Below are 19,807 nucleotides of genomic sequence, written 5' to 3' on the forward strand. Positions count from 1 at the left end.
GCCTAGAGTTCAAGCCCCAGGACAGATTAAAAAAAAAAAAAAGGTCATGTATGTTAATCAATTACATACCAACTTTGGATTTCTGGTTTTTCTTGAACATTTTAGTGGTCTGACAACACTAGTTGGGCATGGAAGTACCTGGATGGTACTGATACTTGTGTCTCCATTTCTGCAGGACTTTCCAGTGTTCAAGTGCCTGATGCTTGTCCTATACCCAATCTCTATTCCATTGCCTACCCAACCCCTCGCCACCATCTGATGTGTGAGTCCTCACACTTCATAGCTAATAGTTGGAGAATAAGTTCTATCATTTGAAGTTCTAAAATGATCATGTTAAACACTAAATTTTTTATTTGGAAGTGACTTAATACTAACAATAGCAAAAGTTTCAAAATGTCACTTATGGAAAACTTAATAGCTACAAATATTGCTAATTTGCATGTGTCATGAAGCTGATGATGGGGACTCCCCCACTAGCACTCAGTCATACTTGTTCCCACATGGAAAAACCATGACCTCACTACAGTTGAGTAGGTGTGAAGAAGGAAGCAAAACTCAACTAGACTAGCATTACTATTTGTTCAATCTTCACAGGGCACTAGCAACTAAATGCTGCTTTGTTTGCCTCACTCCATGCTTAATGCTGCTTTGTGTTCATGCTCTGCACACTGACCACACTTACAATTGAGTTAACCCCTAACTTGTTTGATATTTCTTTCTTCTTCCAATAACTAAAAAGTAAATCATGAAGTCTTAATTCTTACTAAAAATCTTGCTACTACAACTCTCTTCCTCAAAAGTGTGTTTCTCCTTTCAGATTCTTCATTCTGTTATTTTTCTTTGATAAGAGCTTTTAAATAATTCTTCATCCTAATACATTTATATACCACTTGATTTTGTTTCATTTATATAATCAGAGAAAGAGGAGGAGGAGGAGAAGGAAAGAAACAGATTATTAAACTGGAGGAAACAAATCTGATTCAATTCAGTCAGTCATCAACAGTCAATGTCATTCAACAAATTTGGGGTCTGCCTATTATGTACTAAAAAAGTGTGGAAGGTAAGTGTCTCTCTCTCTCTCTCTCTCTCACACTCACACACACACACACACACACACACACACACACACTTACTTTCCTCCCTTCATGAATATTACTGTTTGGTATGGTTAGCAAACTGTAATCATATAGGTCAAATCCAGCACAATGCCTACTTGTGTAAATGAAGTCTGTATTGGAGCACAGCAATGCTTGCTCATTCACATATCATGCCAAAATAGCAGAAGGAAGTACACCAGAGACCATAAGGCTCACCAAACATTATTTGCTGTCTATCCTTTTATAGCAAAGTTTGCTAGCTCTAATCTGATGAGTCAGAAAGCAATTAATCATACACAAAAAATGAAATACAAAACATGAATCATGACAAATTTTAAGATGGTACATCTGAATTATGAGAGTTTGTGATAGGACAAAGTTGATCAGTTCAAAGTGAGCAAACAGACTTCCTATAGGAAGTGATACTTAATAGAAACGAAACTAAACTGGGGAAAGAACTAGGAAAAATGAACTAATCATGCAAAGACCCCAAAGAAGAGCACTATGAGCAGAAGAAACTAAAAGCAGGTTTCTGTCATTGGATGAAGAGATTAGGGAAAAGCACTACAATAGAAGGCTAGAAATGCATGTGAGCTATGTGGGCCTTCTAGTGTGGGCCATGGAAGGAAAGCTGTTCTTATTCCAAGAGCAATTCTATTTTATTTTTTATTTATTTATTTATTTTTTTTTGCCAGTCCTGGGCTTGAGGTCAGGGCCTGAGCACTGTCCTTGGACTTTCTCAAGGCTAGAGCTCTACCACTTGAGCCTCAGCACCACTTCCGGCTTTTTTCTATGTATGTGGTACCAAGGAATCGAACCCCGGTCTTCATGCTTGCTAGGCAAGCACTTTAACCACTAGGCCAAACTCCCGGCCCTCTATTTTATTTTTAAAAATCACTCTGATTAGAGAGATCTCCATTCATAAATACGAATGGAGATTTAACAATAAAATCCTTCCCTGTAAAACTAATATAAGCAATTTTTTAAGCAAAAGATTACTTTGGCTAACATGTAGGAAAACTAAGGAAAAGGGTATAAGAGTGGATGGGAGTCCAGCAGGCAGAAGACTATTTAAGGGGTTCAAATTCAGACTGTTGAATTAGTGTCATGATGACAGATTTTATGAGTGAAAGAAAGATTCAAGCATCACTTAAGATGCTAGTGTCAGGGATGATGTTTATGTTTGTGGCTTTATTGGTAACTACTGTGACTAGGCACTTTGGAAGACCAATTTCAGGATAAAAGAGCTATGGCCATAATAAGATCATGATTTTGGTTATGCTTTGAAATACTCTCAAGAATATTCAGAAAGCAATCAAACTAAAACTATTCTGCACTGAAGCTAGATATTCTTAGGGAAAACTGAGGTCTTTAGATTGGAACAAGAAAAGTCTTGAACACACACTATGTAGGAAAATTTAAAAATGCCTGAAGAAAAATGTGAGTATCTCAAAAGGACATAGGATATACTCTGAAGGAGTTTGTATTGATCAAATCGGGATTGTATGCAAGCAATATAATGCTAGTGGTAAACTATAATACATTAAACAATTTTAAGTTGACAGTAATACTTTTTTTGGCTAGTATGGGGGTTTGAACTTAGAGATTCGTACTTTCTCAGCTTACTTGCTTGGCTGGTGCTCTATCACTGGAGCTATGTCTCCAGTCCAACTTTTTGCTGGTTATTTTGTAGATGAAGTCTTAGAGTCTTTTCTAGCCCTGTCTGGCTTTGGACTATCCTCTATCCTCTTTCCACTAGTGGAAAGTCCAGAGGACTAAGCACTTTCCACTATCCTCTGAATCCCATTCTTCTGAATAGCTAGGATTACAGGTGTAAGCCAATGGTATCAGGCTGACAGTGATCCTTTTCAAAAATAGGGAAGAGAAAGTTCTTAATAACAGTGTTAATTAATATCACCAAGAATGGAAAAAAAAAACTGTCACATGCCTCCTGAAGCAATTCTTTGAAAACAAGAGAGTCATAGTCTCTGCAGATTTCTTGCCCAAAACACATAACATGGTATCACCAAAATGTTCATGACAAATATAATGAGTAATCAAATTAATGAAAACTTAAGTTGGAGGTATACGTGAAATAAACATAAAGATCAATTATTAAGAATAACTGAAGAAATCAAAAAATTTAACTGTCTATATTATTTTTTAAACATAGCCAGAAAAGTGGAGAGTAAGACAAGTTTTTCCTCTAGAAATTAAAGAGAGTATTTCAAGGCAAGAATGATCCAAAGTTTAAAATGCAACTGGGTGGTTAAGTAATATAAATAGGAAATATTTCTTGCCAAATGTATATCACTACATATTTCAGATTTCTGTTAATACTATTAATAAAAGTATTTTTTTTGCCAGTACGGGGCTTGAACTTAGGATGTGAGCATTGTCCTTGGGCTTTTTTGTGTGTGTGTGGGTCATGGGGCTTGAACTCTGGGCCTAGGTTCTGTCCTTGACCTTCAGCCCCTGGGCCTCCCTGAGCTCTTCAGCTCAAGTGCCACAGGCCCACTTCCAGCTGGCTTTGAACTGGAGATCCTCAGATCTCAGCCTCCTGAGTAGCTAGGATTACTGGCATGAGCCACTGGGCCCAGCTTGGCTTTTTTCCCCTATGTATGTGGTACCGAGGAATTGAACCCTGGTCTTGGTCCATGCTAGGCAAGCACTCTACCACTAGGCCAAACTCTTGGCCATAAAAGGAATTTTATTTTGTTCTAACAACATAACCTAGGCTGGCTTCAAATTGGAGAATAGCTGGCCTCAGCCTCCTGACTATTCAATTTACAGGTAAACACTACCACACTAGGCTTTTAAAAGAAAAGAACATTTTTTTTTTTTTTTTTTTGTCAATTGTGGGGCTTGAACTCTGGGCCTGGGCACTGACCCTAAGCTCTTCAGCTAAAGGTGACAGTCCTACCCTTTAAGCCTCAGTGCCATCTCCAGTTTTCTACTGGTTAATTGGAGATAAAAGTCTCATGGACTTTAGTGCCCAGGGTGGCTTTGAAAGTGATCCTCAGATCGCAGCCTCGTGAGTAGCAAGGATTACAGGTGTGAGCCACAGCGACTGGCTTAAAAGAACTTTTTTTTTTTTAATGGAAACAAGAGATTTATTTTATGATTCTTTTTTTCTGTATTCTTTTCTTAATTAAAGAATTTATTAACATTGATTTTTACATCATATTTCAAATGACGTGTTTAACAAACTTAAAAGAACATTTTTAAAGTATTTTTCTTTTTAATGGTTTGCTTTGCTTTATCACAGGATCTCATTATGTTGCTCAGGCAGGCCTTAAACTCACAAGTTGAAGGGATCCACTTAATCTAGCCTACAAGGAGCTGAGATTTTATAGACAGGCAATCCACCATAAGACCTGGCTTAAAGTATTTTTATCTAAATTATTATTACTAATATATAAGGAAAGTATCAACCCTTCTCTGTTGTAAAAGGGTTTCCCCATAAGAGAAATACATTTTTATTACAGAAATGTTATCAAATAAATATAAAACAAGAATATAAAATCTCACAATCCTACCCATCCAAAGATAATTACAATTAATACCTTAGTATAGGTTTAGGTTTATTTGCAAAAAAAAAAACTTACTGCCAGGTACTGGCAGCTCATACCTATGAACATATCTACAAAGGAGGCTGAGATCTGAGGATTGTGTTTCAAAACCAGCTGGGGCAGGAAAGTCTGTGAGACATAATCTTATCTCCAGTTAGCCACTAAGAAGCCAGAAGTGGAGTCTTGAGTAACTAAAACTCAGAGACAGTACTCAGACCCTGAATTCAAGCCCCAGAACTGACAGAAATACACACAAAAAGATTGTTTTTTAAAAATTATTTATCCTGTTAAACTGTACCTGACAGTTATAATAGGAAACAAGGCATTATATACCTATACATCCTTGAGATGTCTATGACTGTGTACTTACAATAATGGTCTCCGTTCTTGTCCAAATTCTGCTTCATAGTAGCCATCTCTACAATCTTTTCCAACTAAATCATGTGGATGAGGCTTGTATGGGTCATTCTTTGTTACTAATGTAATTCTAACTTTTCCTTTTCCATAGTAGTTCATTATCTGAAAGAGAGGGAAGATATGATCCATAAATATATCTCATCAGGAACTGATATATAGTTAACACTAAATACAGTTCAACTCACAAGCAATTGCAGTTGAGATGAAATGCTGCAGAGAATACCAGCAAGGAAGAACTTATCTCTCAACTGCTGGACAATGTTTTCTGAGCCTAATTTCAACTGGTCATATCATCTGACTCTGCTTAAATAAGTCAAAATTTTTTAAAATCACAAAACATGACAAATACTTACCTGTTAGAGAACTAAATGCCCTTGCTCTTATATGTATTGGCAAACCATAAATATTAATATATATTTAAGCCACACTGAAAATGCCCCACAAATATAATGATTTTACTTAATTGCAACATTTTGTTTCACAAAAATTTTTGTTAATTGGGAAATATATCTGTCACTGTAAAATAACTAACAAATCAATTTGGGTTTAACAAAATAAAGTTTCACACTGAAAGTACACGCAGAACACTCACAGTAAAGAGAAAGAGTATAGCATGGGAGAGGCAGGAAGAAATCCTATAAGGATTGGCAGGAAACATAAATACCAACATACTACATGATATTACTTAATTAAGAAATTAAGTAATTAAGAAAGGTTGATTTACTAGGCAAGGACACAAAACTACAATTTTGAATTTAAACAATAGCAATCAAGAAATAGCTATTGTTTTGGATGAAACAGAAGGTAACCACTTCAGATTGTAAGATAACAGACCTCAAGCTGTAAAGTGTTTATGAGCTACTAGAATTAGAAGTATATAAATCTTAAAGGGTATCAATGTATGTGAATTAATGCACCTACTATCTGGCAAATATCATGTAACCCTTTTACTAATTACAATAAAAAAATAAAAATAAAAAAAGAAGTATATAAATCTTAGAAACATTTTTATATATTAATTTTTTAATTTTAATTTTTTCCCCTAAGTCATGGGGCTTGAACTCTGGGCCTAGGCACTGTCCTTGAACTCTTCAGCTCAAGGTTAGACTTCTTCCACCCAGAGCAACAGCACTACTTCTAGTTTTCTGGTGGCTAATTGGAAATAAGAGTCTCATGGACTTTCATGCCCAGGCTGCCTTTGAACTGTGATCCTCTAATCTCAGCTTCTGAAACAGCTAGGATTACAGGCAGAGCCATGAGAACCAGGCAATTTTAACATTAAAAAAATAAAATTTAGAAACAAATAGAATAAGTTGAATCATGGAAAAGAATGTAAAATGACTCGAAGGACTGAAAGAACAGAATTTCTAAGTTACTTGAACTACATGTTGCCCAATTATAACATTTAAATAAAATACCTTAGACAAATCAAATTTATACTGTTGCAGAAAATACGATTTAAAAATACAAACTGGTTGGGCACCGGTGGCTCATGCCTATAACCATAGCTACTCAGGAGGCTGAGATCTAAGGACTGTGGTTCAAAGCCAGCCCAGGCAGGAAAGTCTGTGAGATTCTTATCTCTAATTAACCACCAAAAAATCAGAAGTGGCACTGTAGAGCAAAGTGGTAGAGTGCTATCTTTGAAAAGAAAAGCTCAGGGACTGCACCCAGTCCTGAGTTTAAGCCCTGCAACTGGCCAAAAAGAAAAAGGAAAAACAGAAAAATACAAATTGGAAGCCAGATGCTAATGGCTTTTTTGTTTGTAATCCTAGCTACCTGGAAGCTAAGATCTGTAGGATTCATGTTCAAAGCCAACCTGGATAGAAAAGTTCATGAGACTCTGTCTTCAAAACAATCATCAACAAGTTGAGCTGGAAGCATGGTTCAAGTTGTAGGATACTAGCAAGGAGCAAACAAGCTAAATAAGCACAAGACCCTGAATTCGAGCTCTAATACCAGCAAAAGAAGTCCTGCAAAACAGCAAGTGCTTTTTGACTGGTATTTAAAGACTTTAAGATAAGCAAATGAGATGCAGCTTATAAAATATAAAAAATAACTTAGAAATACACTATATTCATAAAATTAATTTTCAATGAAAAACTACTTTTTAAATGTAAATAGAATATTAATGTGAAGAATCTACTTTAAAAAGTTATTTTAAATGATGGCATGACCCAAAGTATCAGAAATAAACAATAAACAGGAAAAAAAAGGAAGAGAAAAATGTTCTCTTTTTTCCCTGATAGCCCCTAAGACAAAAAGACCACAGGAAGAATAAGCTTTCAAATCCATATTTAACCTACATAATAATTTCTTACCTCCATAAGAATGATTTTTTCTCTTTATAAAATTTGTGATTATAAAAGGGATCATAGCTAAAAGCTGCTCTTGTATACTAGTCATCCTACTTAGATAATCAACCCTATTGCAGGGAAAATTCCACATTAAGAATGTCCATATGTATCTATGTAATACAATCATTTTAAAAGAAAAAAAGGGGGGGGGAATAAAAGGAAAAGTTAACATGGCAGAAGACACTGTGGAGAATTTGAGCCTTTCCAAAGCTAAAGTAGGAACCAGTAAAAGTGAGGTAGACACAGTAGAATCTATTACCTGGATAGATGGGTATGTTTGGTTGTTGTCTGTGCTGTGCTCCCCAGGAATGCTGCCTGCTGATCGCCCTTCACATTTGTATCTGAAACGCATTCCTCTCTGCCTGGGTTGTTCAATTATCTCTATATATGGGTTATAACCACCTGAAATTTTAAAAAGGGAGGGGATAATGAGATTTAAATTGCAGTACAATGGACTTTAATAATTTTTCTTTTCTTTTCTTTTTTTGTTTTTGCCAGTCGTGGGGCTTGAACTCAGGGCCTGAGCACTGTCCTTGGACTTTTCTCAAGGCCAGAGTTCTACCACTTGAGCTACAGCACCACTTCCAGCTTTTTTTTTTCTATGTATGTGGTACCAAGGAAGCAAACCCGGGCCTTCATGCATGCTAGACAAGGACTCTACAACTAGGTCAAACTCCCGGCCCCAATAATTTTCTTTTTTTTTAACAGCAGAGTAAAAAAAAGTTTTTTTTTCTCTCCCAGCATTAAATACCAAGGTTAAAATATAATTATCCAGACTGAAAAGGAGAGATGCTTCCCTCCCCTCAGATTTAGCTTTTCTATTGTGCTACATGAGTCACTTAAATCATGTTGTTTAACATTTTATTACTTAATATGATTAGCTAGTGCCAAAATGAAGTTCTGAGATTACCATATGAGAGGTATTTACTTTACAACATGAAACCAAGAAAAGAGCTTTTCCAATTTTCCCCCAAAAGGGTGAAGAATAATATTAGATACTAAAAGTGAGTAAAGTGTACTTAACTGCTTGATTTCTATAGTAGATTCTTAATGAATGAAAAGACCACTCATTGAAAATGAGACACATATCTAAATTTGGAACATTAAAAGTTTTTTTTTAAGCCATAGTATACAAAACGAGCCTTTAGGCTCAACAAAATTTAAACAGAATGTAACCTTTTCTAATATAAGACATAAGATAAGGCTGGGTTTGATGGTAAAGGTGGAAGATTTTATTTAAAAACTAGATGGAACTGACAACTCATACCTGTTATCTGAGACCTTGTAAGAGGCTAAGAAGGGGAGGATTAAAGTTCCAGGCCAGCCTAAGCAAAAATGTCTGCAAGATTACATCTCAATAAAGGGATGGTGGAAGCAACAACCCAGACCTGTCAATCTAGCATTAATGGAAAGTCTATGAAAGCTTAAATCATGGATCATTATTTAGGCATTCTCCCTGGCAGGAAGCTAAGACCCTGTCTCCAGAATTATCATCAAGCTGAGCACTGGTGGCTCATTCCTGCAATCCTAACTACTGAGAAGCTGAAATCTGAGGATCTTGCTTCAATGCTTCAAAAAGCCAGCCCGCCCAGGTGGGAAAGTCTGTGAGACTCCTCTCTAATTAACCACAAAAAGCCAAAGTGGAACTCAAGTGACAGAGCACAAAAGTTCAAAGACAACACCCAGGCCCTGAGTTCAAACCACAGGACTGGCACACATACAAAAATTAATAACCAGCAAAAGTCAGAACTGGACCAGGAACAACAACAAAAACCATTAAAGAGTTAAGAGCATGTCTGCCTCAAGTGTTACAATGCTTGCCTACAAGCATAATTCCCTAAGTTCAAATCCAAATAGTACACACACACAAACACACACACAAAGAAGAAAACAGAGGGAAAATTTACTTTCTACTATTAACAAGCATTATTTAAAATATGTACCTTCTAAGATTAACTACTGATCTACTACACAAATGACTCAAAATTATGCTGAGTAGAAGAAGCCAGTCCTAAAAGAGCATATACTGTATAATTCCATTTATATAAAATTCTAGATTATGTATACTAATCTATAATAAAAGGAAATCATTAGTTACCTAAAAGAGTTGTAGGACACATGAGAAAGTTTAAGGTATGATGTACATATTAATTATTGATTGTGTTAATGATTCAAGCTGTAACTATATGTCAAAACTTATCAAATTTTATGATTTAAACATGTTACACATCAGGTATGCATCAATAAGCTACTTGAAATACATATTTCCCTTTATTACTCAAATAACAGAAGCAAATTTTCACTAACAACAATTGTATACTTCAGAGGTGTGATGTCTACTATTCAAAAAAACAAAACAAAACAAAACAAGTCTCCCTTGATCCATGATCCAGTTAGTGTTTCTAGATTCCCACAATTACAAGTCCATTTTAATAGGACAGAAGTTATTTTAATTTTACCCAGGCACTTTATACAACTTGAAATGTTATCGACATCTCTTAAAATCCTCCACTGTAAAATGGAGATAAAAATAATAACTGCACTACCTCACAGAGTTGTAGTGAGGATTAGCCATTACATGTGTTAAATTCTTACCAAGTGTTATACACATAATGGATCCTTAATAATTGGTATCCATTATTATTTCACATGCTTTCTTGAAAACAATGATATAATGACACTGTCGCAATTATGTTAACCATAAATGATTTATGTAACAATGAAGCAAACACCACAAATTTTTACAAAAGTAAGGAAAGCACTAAAACATTTTTTGCAGAAAATTATAAGAGAAAAAATATGAGTCAGGAATGTCCAATTATGTCAGAAGATAAAACAGATAATGAAATAAAAGAACAAGGAGAGGAAGGAGAAGGAGAGGGAGAGGGAGGGAGAGGGGGGAAGAGAGAGAGAGAGAGACAGACAGAGAGAGAGAGACAGACAGAGAGAGAAAGAGAGAGACAGACAGACAGACAGACAGACAGACAGACAGAGAGGGGGGGAAGAAAGTACTCTAGGGAATAAGAAGAGTGTGTTCACAGAACTGGTTTAAGAATAACCAATGAAAGTATTATACTCTGCCACTCTTAGCAGGAGAACCTAAAGTCAGAACACTTGTAGTAATAAGAGGTTCTATTTTATGTGTGAAAAGCAATTAATGTTGTTGTTTTCCTTGCAGGAAATTGTGTGATCAGAGTGGCATTCCAGAAGAATTCTGGTGGCAATGGACATACTGAAAAGAGAAGGTGTAATGCAGTTAGTAGTTCCCCTTTCTCTATGGAGGATATGTTCTTAGACCCCTCAGTAAATGCCTCAAAAGTTCAGAATACTGAAGCTAAATATAGTTTTTCTTATAAATACATACAATTCACAAACTTGGCTTTATAATAGATTAAAATAAAATAGAACAATTATAACAAAATAGAACAAAAGTTATTTAAAACTTACTGTTTTTGGAATTTTCCATGAAACATAATTTGTTCTGTGGTTGACCACATAGTAACTGATGAAAATGAAACTATATAGCTAACTGGACTACTTGTGATGATAGTGTGTCTGAAATATGGCAGTGATAATAAGGATGAATTACTTAAAAGACAAAAAACAGACAGTATTTGGTACCTAAACATTAGGCATCAAAAAAATATTAAAGAATCACTAATAGCTCCATGGTTTCTACTTAGGGCTACTGAATATATTAGGACTGCTGCCTTTAATTTTACTCAGTTTAATTTGGGCTCTTTTTAAGTGCACTTACTACCTATTTATTTGAAAGATAAAGAGCCAGAAAAAAACTTGACTTTAGCCAAACAAACTCATAATACTTTATTACTGAAAAGCAAGGCATATAGATGAGGGTTTCATAGTTTATATGTTATTTTAAATATCCAAATTTACATTTCAGGCTCAAATAGTTCATATAATTAGATGCCCTTGTAAAAGTATTTCAGAGAAAGTACATTTTATTTTTCAAACTCTGTTCCAATTAACAGTATTTTTTTCAGTGACATCTTTATATGGTTGAAAGTCAAAATAAATCTCTGTCCACTGTTTTTTTTTAAAGGTGTAGTGGAAAACTGGCATAGGATGACATTAATGCTAAGTAACTAATGGTTTTGGAGAAAGAGAGTTATAAAAAGGCTAGGCTCATTGTCAGCATTCAAGACAAGTAGTTAAATATTTCATTGACTATATAATACCTATTTAAAACAGATTCATGAAGTTTCCAGAAGAGAGAGCAGAAAAGCAGTTGTTGAAACATTAAAAATTTTAACAACTTTCAAAACAGTAAAAAGTCATATACCATCACATACTTTTTAAATCCTTGAAATTTATTTTTTCCTCTTACAATAGTTGTTAGGTAATTTTAAAAAAGTCTCAGTCTCACTAACAACCAAGTAACAGAATTAGAGAATTTATTCCAATATCCTGCATTCCCCCAAAATGAAATAAACTTTCCTTCTTCTAAACAATTATATAGCAATTTTAATTCATTTCAGTTTAGGGAACACTAATTATTTTCATTTGTTCTTATTTATTTACTTATATTTTGATGTTTTGAAACAGGGTCTCACTACGTAGCTCAGACTGACCAACAACTTAACAGTCTTCCGGCTTATCTCCTAAGTTACTAAGACTACAGGTGTTCATATCTAGCTTTATTTTTCTTGAAATGAAACAACTAATTTCATTTCTTCAAATCCCTTGAAGGCAAAAATTTAAGCAAACATTCAGGAGATATCTACTGAGAGAATGATTTAAAAATCTATAAAGGCGGGGTGCCAGTGGCTTATGCCTGAAATCCTAGCTACTCTGGAGGCTATGATCTAGGAATGAAATTCAAAGCCAGCAAATTCAGAGGCAGCAAATTCAAAGCCAGCAAATTCAGAGGCAGCAAAGTCTGTAAGACTTTTATCTCTAACTAATCAACAAAAAAGCCAGGGATGGAGCTATCACCCAAGTGGTAGAGCATTAGCTCTGAGCAAAAAATAAAACAGAATAAAAGAAGTCATAGGTTTTAAGCCACTGAAATGTCTACAAAATTAGTTAAAATTTGATTACTATATTTCTCTGTAACCTACACAAAGCTAGAATTGATTCATAGTTTGAACAACACTGTAAAATGCTAATACAGGCCAGAACAGAATTTGAAATATAAACAAAATGTTTTCAAGGCATATTTATGCCTTTATTTGCACTTAGGCAAATAGCATCATTGTATTTGCATTTAGTCAAAAATAGTGCTAGTTTAAGACATTATGCCTATCTAAATACATGTTTTTAAGATTAAAAAAATAAATTTCATTGAGACAAGTTAAAAATGGATCACCAATTGTCAGAAATAAACACATTCACTAAAGTTGCTATTACCAACCTTAACTGTATAGTGAAAAAATGTTTACTACATTTAGTAATTATAACACCATTTAAATATATGCATATATGAATATATATTCATATAATACATAATTTCTCATTTGATTCTCAATCTTCATAAAAAGCACAGATTTTATTATCCCATTTTGCAATTCAAAACTGATGTTAAAATTACACAAAGAAGAAAAAGAAATTTTTATTTTATTTATTTATTTTTGCCAGTCCTGGGGCTTGAGCTCAAAGCCTAGGTTCTGTCCCTAGCCAAGGCTAGCATACTACCAATTTGAACCACAGTACCACTTCTGCTGTTTTCTGAGTAGCTTTTATTGGTGGTAAGACTCTCATGAACTTTCCTGTACAGGCTGGCTTCAAATTGCCAGCAATTTGCAATTCTCGGATCTTAGCCTCCTGAGTAGCTAGGATTATAAGCATGGGCCACCAGCAGCCAGCAAGAAAAAAGAAATTATAATACCAATAATAATGCTGAATAGTCTCACTGTATCTGAGTATTCTAATTTGGAATTACAAGATGTGGAAGAATATTTTCTACTTGAACATGCAGTTGTAATTTTCCCTCTCTTCACAATAACCTGGTTGAGTTGGCATCTGTGTGCAAAAATAAAACAAAAAAATTTAAATATTAGCTTACAATAAAAAATGAATGGCAGTAATTAATATGGCTACTGAGATTCCAAATTTTAAAAACAAGAAGCATAAAAGCAGTGAGGAGACATGTCTCAACTCTATCAAGAGATCTGAAGAGAAAAGGAACTCTTCAGGAGTAAAGTCTAGACACACATTTCTGAAGTCTTCAAAATAAATCTAACATAATTTTGATTAAGAACCATTGCCCTATAAGGTCATATAAGATGAGACTAAATGAAAGGATCTCTAGGATATGGAAACAAGAGCTTTATCTAGTGTGATTGTTGTTCTTAATGTACTATGTTATTTCTCTTCTCTTCCTTTGGTTAATTTCATGTTACTGTATCTGGCTTTGTTACTTGGTATATTGTATATACATTTATTTGTTTATTTGAAATAGGAAAGGGAAGGGGGAAAACAAGATGACTGGGAGGGGATGAGGAAGGGAAATGGGGACAAAAACATAAGAAGGGGTATCAATGAGTGAGAAGTAATGCACCAACTACCTGGCGAATGTAACTGTAACCCCTCTATACATTACCCTGACAATAAAAAAAAATAAAAATAAATAAATAAAGGAACCATTGCCCTTTAACAAGACGAAGTAAAAATAGCTATACTCTTAACTGAAAAAGCTATCTAACTATTCAGGTCCAAGAATGGCCTAGGTCATGGATAAAGTCAAGAATAAATTTTAGCTAGTGGTAACTCCATTTCTTTTCCACTCAGAAAAACTTTTTAAAATGTAAATCTGTGAAAAAAAATTCTAAATCTTAGTCCAAAACTTTGCTAATTTATTCAAATACTAAATACTTTGTTTTCACTACCTTATTTTTAGCAGTGTAATATACTAATAACACCATAGTTGGGAAATAGATGATTAGAATTCTTCTCCTCACAAATTCTGAGTGACAAAATTTTATTTAAATTAAAAATAAAGGCTGGACATATGGCTCAAGAGGCAAGCTGCCTGTCTAACTAGTAGGAGGTTCAAACCCTACTGACGAAGTTCAAATCCCAGTACTACCAAAAAAGGGGGGGAAGGAAGGAGCATTAAAGCATGTTAATTACAAATAAGTGAACAAAGTAGAGTAGAAGAAGAATAACCCGATAAATCCAAAGAGAAGACAAGCAAAAAAGCATAGAATAGGTAAGAAAAAACATAGGATATGATAATAAAAATATGCGTGTATATGTATGTGTATAATCCCAGCTGGAAACCAGCCTGGGCTACAAAGAGAGACTATCTATAAATACATAAATTAATTTAAAAACATGGCAATCCAAATCATTTATTAAGAATGCCATACTTCAGCTAGGTGCGAGGGGCTCATGACTGTAATCTTATACTACTCAGAAGGCTGAGATTTGAGATCTCATGATCTGAGGATTATGGTTCAAAGCTAGCCTGGGTAGGAAAGTCTATAAGACTCTTATTTCCAATTAATCACAGAAATAGTTGGAATTGGTGCTATGGCTCAAGTGGTAGAGTGCTAGTCTTGAGCCAAAGAGCTCAAGGACATCACCAAGGCCCAGAGTTCAAGCCCCAGGACCAGCAAACAAACAAACAAAACAAACAAAATGAATGCCACATTTCAAAATAAAAATGTAGGAGACCCAGTTAAATGTGAGTTTTAGTTTTTTTTAGCATAAATATATCCACTAAAATATTCAGACTATATGTCTACAAAAATAATTGTGCACAAAACACAGATAGGGGAAAATCAGAACAAAAGGAAGCTGAGTCCTTTAAATTGTCCTTAACAAAGAACTACATATAACCCAGATGTTTCTAAGAATGATTCATTATGACTCCTCCTAGTCATTTCATTCACTCATTCGCTTTAATGTTTATCATTCTAAATTTTATACCACTGTCACTTTTGGCATGTGTTACACTTAACGTGTGTGTGTGTGTGTGTGTGTGTGTGTGTGTGTGTGAGCAGCCTTTAACTTTAAAAAGAAGTCATTTTGCTGAAGGCCATACTTTCCTATTTCCAGTTCCTTTGTTAAATAATAAACTGTACTAAACATATATCTATTTTTCTTTCTCTTACTAGTTTTCTTGATACACACACTAAGATGAGTTAGCTAGTAGAATGGTTTACAAAATTACTATCTTTGTGAAATTCCTACTGTATGACAGTAGAATCATATAAAGAAAAATGTGAATAGAAATAATTATCTAAATGTTAAAACATTTCACCAAAGCAGTAAGTTTTAAATTTAGGTATAAGATACCTAATTTTACTTAAAATAGAATCATAAATGTACTTGAGCAATGACAGCCTATATGCATCTTTGCTGGGTTTGGGAATATCAAACTTTGCCTATTATAATGGATCATGTTAAACTAGAATAAAAAAACTAGAATATAAAAAAGGCAATAAGAAACTGCTTAATATTTCATCTGTGAAATACTAGTTATTCTGCTAATGTACTTGAACAAAATTCAGAATCATCATCTAAGTTCCTGCTACTCGTGGCACTAATAATTTTGCTTATGAGATTATGATCTAAGTTACTTTTACATTATAGGTACAACTTATTCACGGATATATACCTATTTACATATGACATCCAGTCTTAAGTGCTTGACAATTAAAATACTTTCTGAGGTTTCAATGCATCCTTACTACAAACAAATGTACAGTAGACAATGTCTAAGTAATTAAGCAATTTTCTGTCATCATTAAAGTGTTGTTTCAAAACAGGATGGGAATTTATAATTCAGTAAATTTTTTCTAAGGTCTTTATAATTGATTAAAAAATATATACCCTAACATCATTAGAATTTCTTTTCTAGAAGTATCAAATAAGTGAATTTCAATCTGAATAACTAGTTATATTTTAAATAGTCCTATTTAATGTGACTCTGGAGAAAAGAAAAAAACAAAAAAAAGATAATCACCTTAAAACTTCCAGTTCTTTCCTTTACACATTTCCCTTTCAACTTATGAAATCAAGCCCCACGACCCACTCTGGGCCTGGGAGCTGTTCCAGAGCCTGTTCCCGAGCTCTTCAGCTCAAGGCGCTCTACCACCTGAGCCACAGTCCACTTCCGGTTTTCTGGTAGTTAATTGGAGATGAAAGTCTCACGAAGTTCTGTGCAAGGGTTGGCTTTGAACAGCAATCCTCAGATCTCAGAGGCCTGAGTAGCTAGGATTACAGGCATGAGCCACTGGCACCCGGCTGGAATTTATTTCTTATAATAGCACAAAATATAGTGCAAAGTATAGTTTGACTTGTATCAAATTTTAAAACCATATGTCTCATACAGTACTCTATATAGAAAGGATTGTTTGGGGGGCAAATTTAGACATTACATACATGAAATATATTATGTCTCGTTAAATAGTCAAAGGCTGGCCTTCTGCTCCCATTTATTTATGACTTTGATACAAAATCTCTTTCTCATAAGCCAATAAATTTACCAAATATTTGAAGTCATCTGTGTACTTGTTTTCTAAAGATATTTAGAGTTTACATTATCTGAAAGCCTGGGCTCATTTAAGTGGGTAAAGGGAAAGTTGAAATATTTAACTACACTTGTATTCTCACATGAAAACCACAGACAAACTGAAATCAAATGTCATGCGAAACACCCTAATTTCCTTTGCGGCCCGTAGCAGGAGCGGTGGCATGGTTCTGCTCAACCCTTTAAAGAGGTTCTTTACACTTTTTTACTTCCTCTTCTCCACTACACAGTGCTCTCACCAGGGTCACAGGGAGGCATTAGGGAAGATGCGGGTCGAGCAAAAACAAGTTCCCTCTTCAGGCTCCAGCTGTGGACCTAACGTGTCCTTCACACTCGATGTACAGAGCCCACCACCACCTCGCCAGCATCGAGGCAAGGGTCCAACCCGAACCCAAGTCCTCCAGACTTACCCGCTTTAGGTAACAGGCCGCCCTACCCTCAGCCGTCTCCACAGCGCTGCCTCTCTTGCCCTGTCAACTGTTTCCCACACGCTTGTGTCCCGGCGAAGCACGAGCGCTGCGCATTTTTAATAGCGAATAAGCATTTCAGGTTGGGTTAGGCATGCCGTTTTGATTTTGAAGTCTACCTTAATGGCTAACGGGGTGGGGCTGGGGTGGAGAAGAGACACAAAGTGTGCGCGGTAAAAATTACCCCTTTTACACACACACACACACACACACACCCCGAGTTAAAATACCAATGAGGATTTTTCCACCCGAGTTCCATGTTGGTTAACTAACTGTCGGCACCAGAGCCACCGCCTCCTGGCATCACTAAATCTGAAAGGGAGAAAACTTGGCCTGAGGTCCGGAGGTTCCTTCTTTTTTTTTGGTCTAAACTCTCTGAAGGACGCGAGCCCTCCGCGGTGTTTTCTCCGGGTCTCTTCGGTCACGCCAACCCCCCGGGGCCCGGAGTTTCTCCGGCGCCGGCTCCCACGGCGGGCCCCGGGGCGTCGGGTCGCGGCGCGGCTGTGATTTCGCACGCGAACCCCGAACCTTTCAACCAGATGATAAACTTACCTGAGGACGAGGCGACGTTTTAAACTGTTACCTTCAAAACAAGAGCCCCCCCAAATCCAGAGGCACAAGACCTCCAGCCTTCCCCAGAAGAGCTCCGCGCCCGGGCGGCTCCCCGGTCCGCGGCCCCCGCGCCGGGCACCACTCACTCACCCGAGGCCATGGCTCCGCTCCCCGCGCCACCCGGCCCGCGGCTCCAGGCGTCGGGCCCCAGGCTGTCAGTCATCCAGTCGTCAGTCCGTCCGGAGGCTGGAGGGATCTCTGCCGCCGAGCCCCCCGAGTCCTCCTGACCACCCCCCTGGCCTCCTCCTCCTTCCCGTCCTCCTCTGGTTTTGCGGCTCACACCTCCCCACCCCCTGAATTCTCGCGCTCAGGTCACCGGCGTCGCCCGTCCAGAAGGCGGAGAGGACGGCCCAGCGGAGAGGGAATTTCCCGCGGCTGACGTAGGGCCGTCGCCTACCCAGAGGGCGAAGGGGGCGGAGCCTTCTCTGAGCGAGCGCGCGCTCCCTCCGGCCACGCCCCCACCCTCGCCCCGCCCTGACCACGCCCTCAGGGGGGGCGCAGCGGGAGGCGGACCGGCGACGGTTGGGTGCCGTGAGCTCCAGGGCGCAAAGTGTGCCGGGAGTCGCGAGGTGGCGGCTTTGTGTTCGTGGGGCGGCCGCCGGCTGCCTAGAAATCCCCCTCCTCCGAGTGTTCTTCCGAGCGTGGCTTAAAGTTCAGGAGTGGTGCGAGGGTGGGGTGACGTCGGGAAGGCCAGCCGCCCGGGAGCGCCTGGAGGCGGGCGGGGCGGCGGAGCGCGGCCGACCTCCCGGCTGGGGGGCGGGGTGGGGTGGGGAGGGCGGCCCGGGGGTTTCTGTCGGTGGTTCCCCCCTCTTCCCGACTTCGCACATGCAAATCTCCGCCCCCGCGCCGTCGCCGAGCGGTGTGGCACGCGCCCCAGGGCAGGCGTCCCGGGGCGCCCTGCGGGGTGGGGGGAGCGGGGGCCGGGCGAGCGCGCAGGCTCCCGTCGCTCGCGAGTCTCTGCAATCGGAGCGTTTGCATGGGGGACCCCCGCAGTCGGGTCTCCCCACCTATCGGTCTTGCGTTGTCGGGGCTTCGGTTACGCATTTGAGGTCTCAAAAGCGTCCTCATCTCCAGGGGTGCTCGCCGCGCGTTCGTTCCTCCTCGGGCAGTGTACCTGGATGCCCGGACCTCGGACTTGACGGGTAACCACGGGGACGCTTAGTGCCCTAAGCGATCTAGTATAGCTCCGTTCCCTTCTTCGGCCAGCAGGCGCACGTTCACCTGATGTAACACACAGATCATTGCCTGATCTATGTGCTAGATCAAGAACAAATGCCTTGTTCTTCGTCAGAATGCTAGGAAGGAAAGGCGCAGTTAAAACCGGAGTTGTCTAGCTCCGTCCCCTCCCCCCCCCCGACCTTTACTGCCTAAAAGTAAATGTGGAGGACAGGGAGATGCCTGCTTAGGCAAGGGTTGGAAACTGGACGGCCGCTCTGAGGATAGAAATAAAGTAAAATCAGCCATTCCCAACACAGGTGCTTCCCAAAAGGTACAATGTAAAAGAAGTTATGTGACTTTTATACTGTTGGATAAACGTTGAACCAAGCCGCCGCGTGTTCATCGCAGAGCATCCAAGTAGAGGCTAAAGCTGGAAGTGTGAGTTGGAAGCCAGCCTGTTCAAAACAAAGACCCCACTCCCCCCCCCCACACACACACACCTCACCCCTTTAAATGGTCCATGTATATAGAATCCATAATCAAGCATGTTAGCTAATAAAGTTTTTTGTTCGTTTGTTTGAAACAGGTTCTCCCATGTTGTATTGACTGACCTTAGGTTAGAGTCTTT

General features: G+C 38.0%; 1 protein-coding gene and 1 long non-coding RNA gene across 4 annotated transcripts in view; one reads left to right on the forward strand and one right to left on the reverse strand.

Moving 5' to 3' along the window:
- The window catches only part of Rel (REL proto-oncogene, NF-kB subunit), a 30,075-nt gene extending 11,764 nt beyond the window's left edge, over positions 1-18,311 (reverse strand). The window contains exons 1-3 of one of the 3 annotated variants that reach the window (XM_090336865.1): positions 18,112-18,311; positions 7,703-7,845; positions 5,040-5,188 (exon numbers count right to left, since the gene is read on the reverse strand). In XM_090336865.1, coding sequence (XP_090192991.1) covers positions 5,040-5,188; positions 7,703-7,845; positions 18,112-18,184 — 365 coding nt within the window. In that variant the 5' untranslated portion in view covers positions 18,185-18,311. Of the gene's footprint in view, positions 1-5,039; positions 5,189-7,702; positions 7,846-17,961 lie in introns of all 3 variants that reach the window. The other 2 variants (XM_090336866.1, XM_090336867.1) reach the window with 2 other exon arrangements.
- Positions 199-10,808, forward strand: LOC150060706 (uncharacterized). Its single transcript, XR_016536254.1, has 3 exons — positions 199-262; positions 918-1,060; positions 10,622-10,808. It is a non-coding gene; the product is annotated as an uncharacterized LOC150060706 (long non-coding RNA).
- Positions 18,312-19,807: the final 1,496 nt, after the last annotated feature.

This window comes from Megascapheus bottae, chromosome 7 (genome assembly GCF_031878675.1).
Source record: "Megascapheus bottae isolate mThoBot1 chromosome 7, mThoBot2.hap1, whole genome shotgun sequence".
NCBI lineage: Eukaryota > Metazoa > Chordata > Mammalia > Rodentia > Geomyidae > Megascapheus > Megascapheus bottae.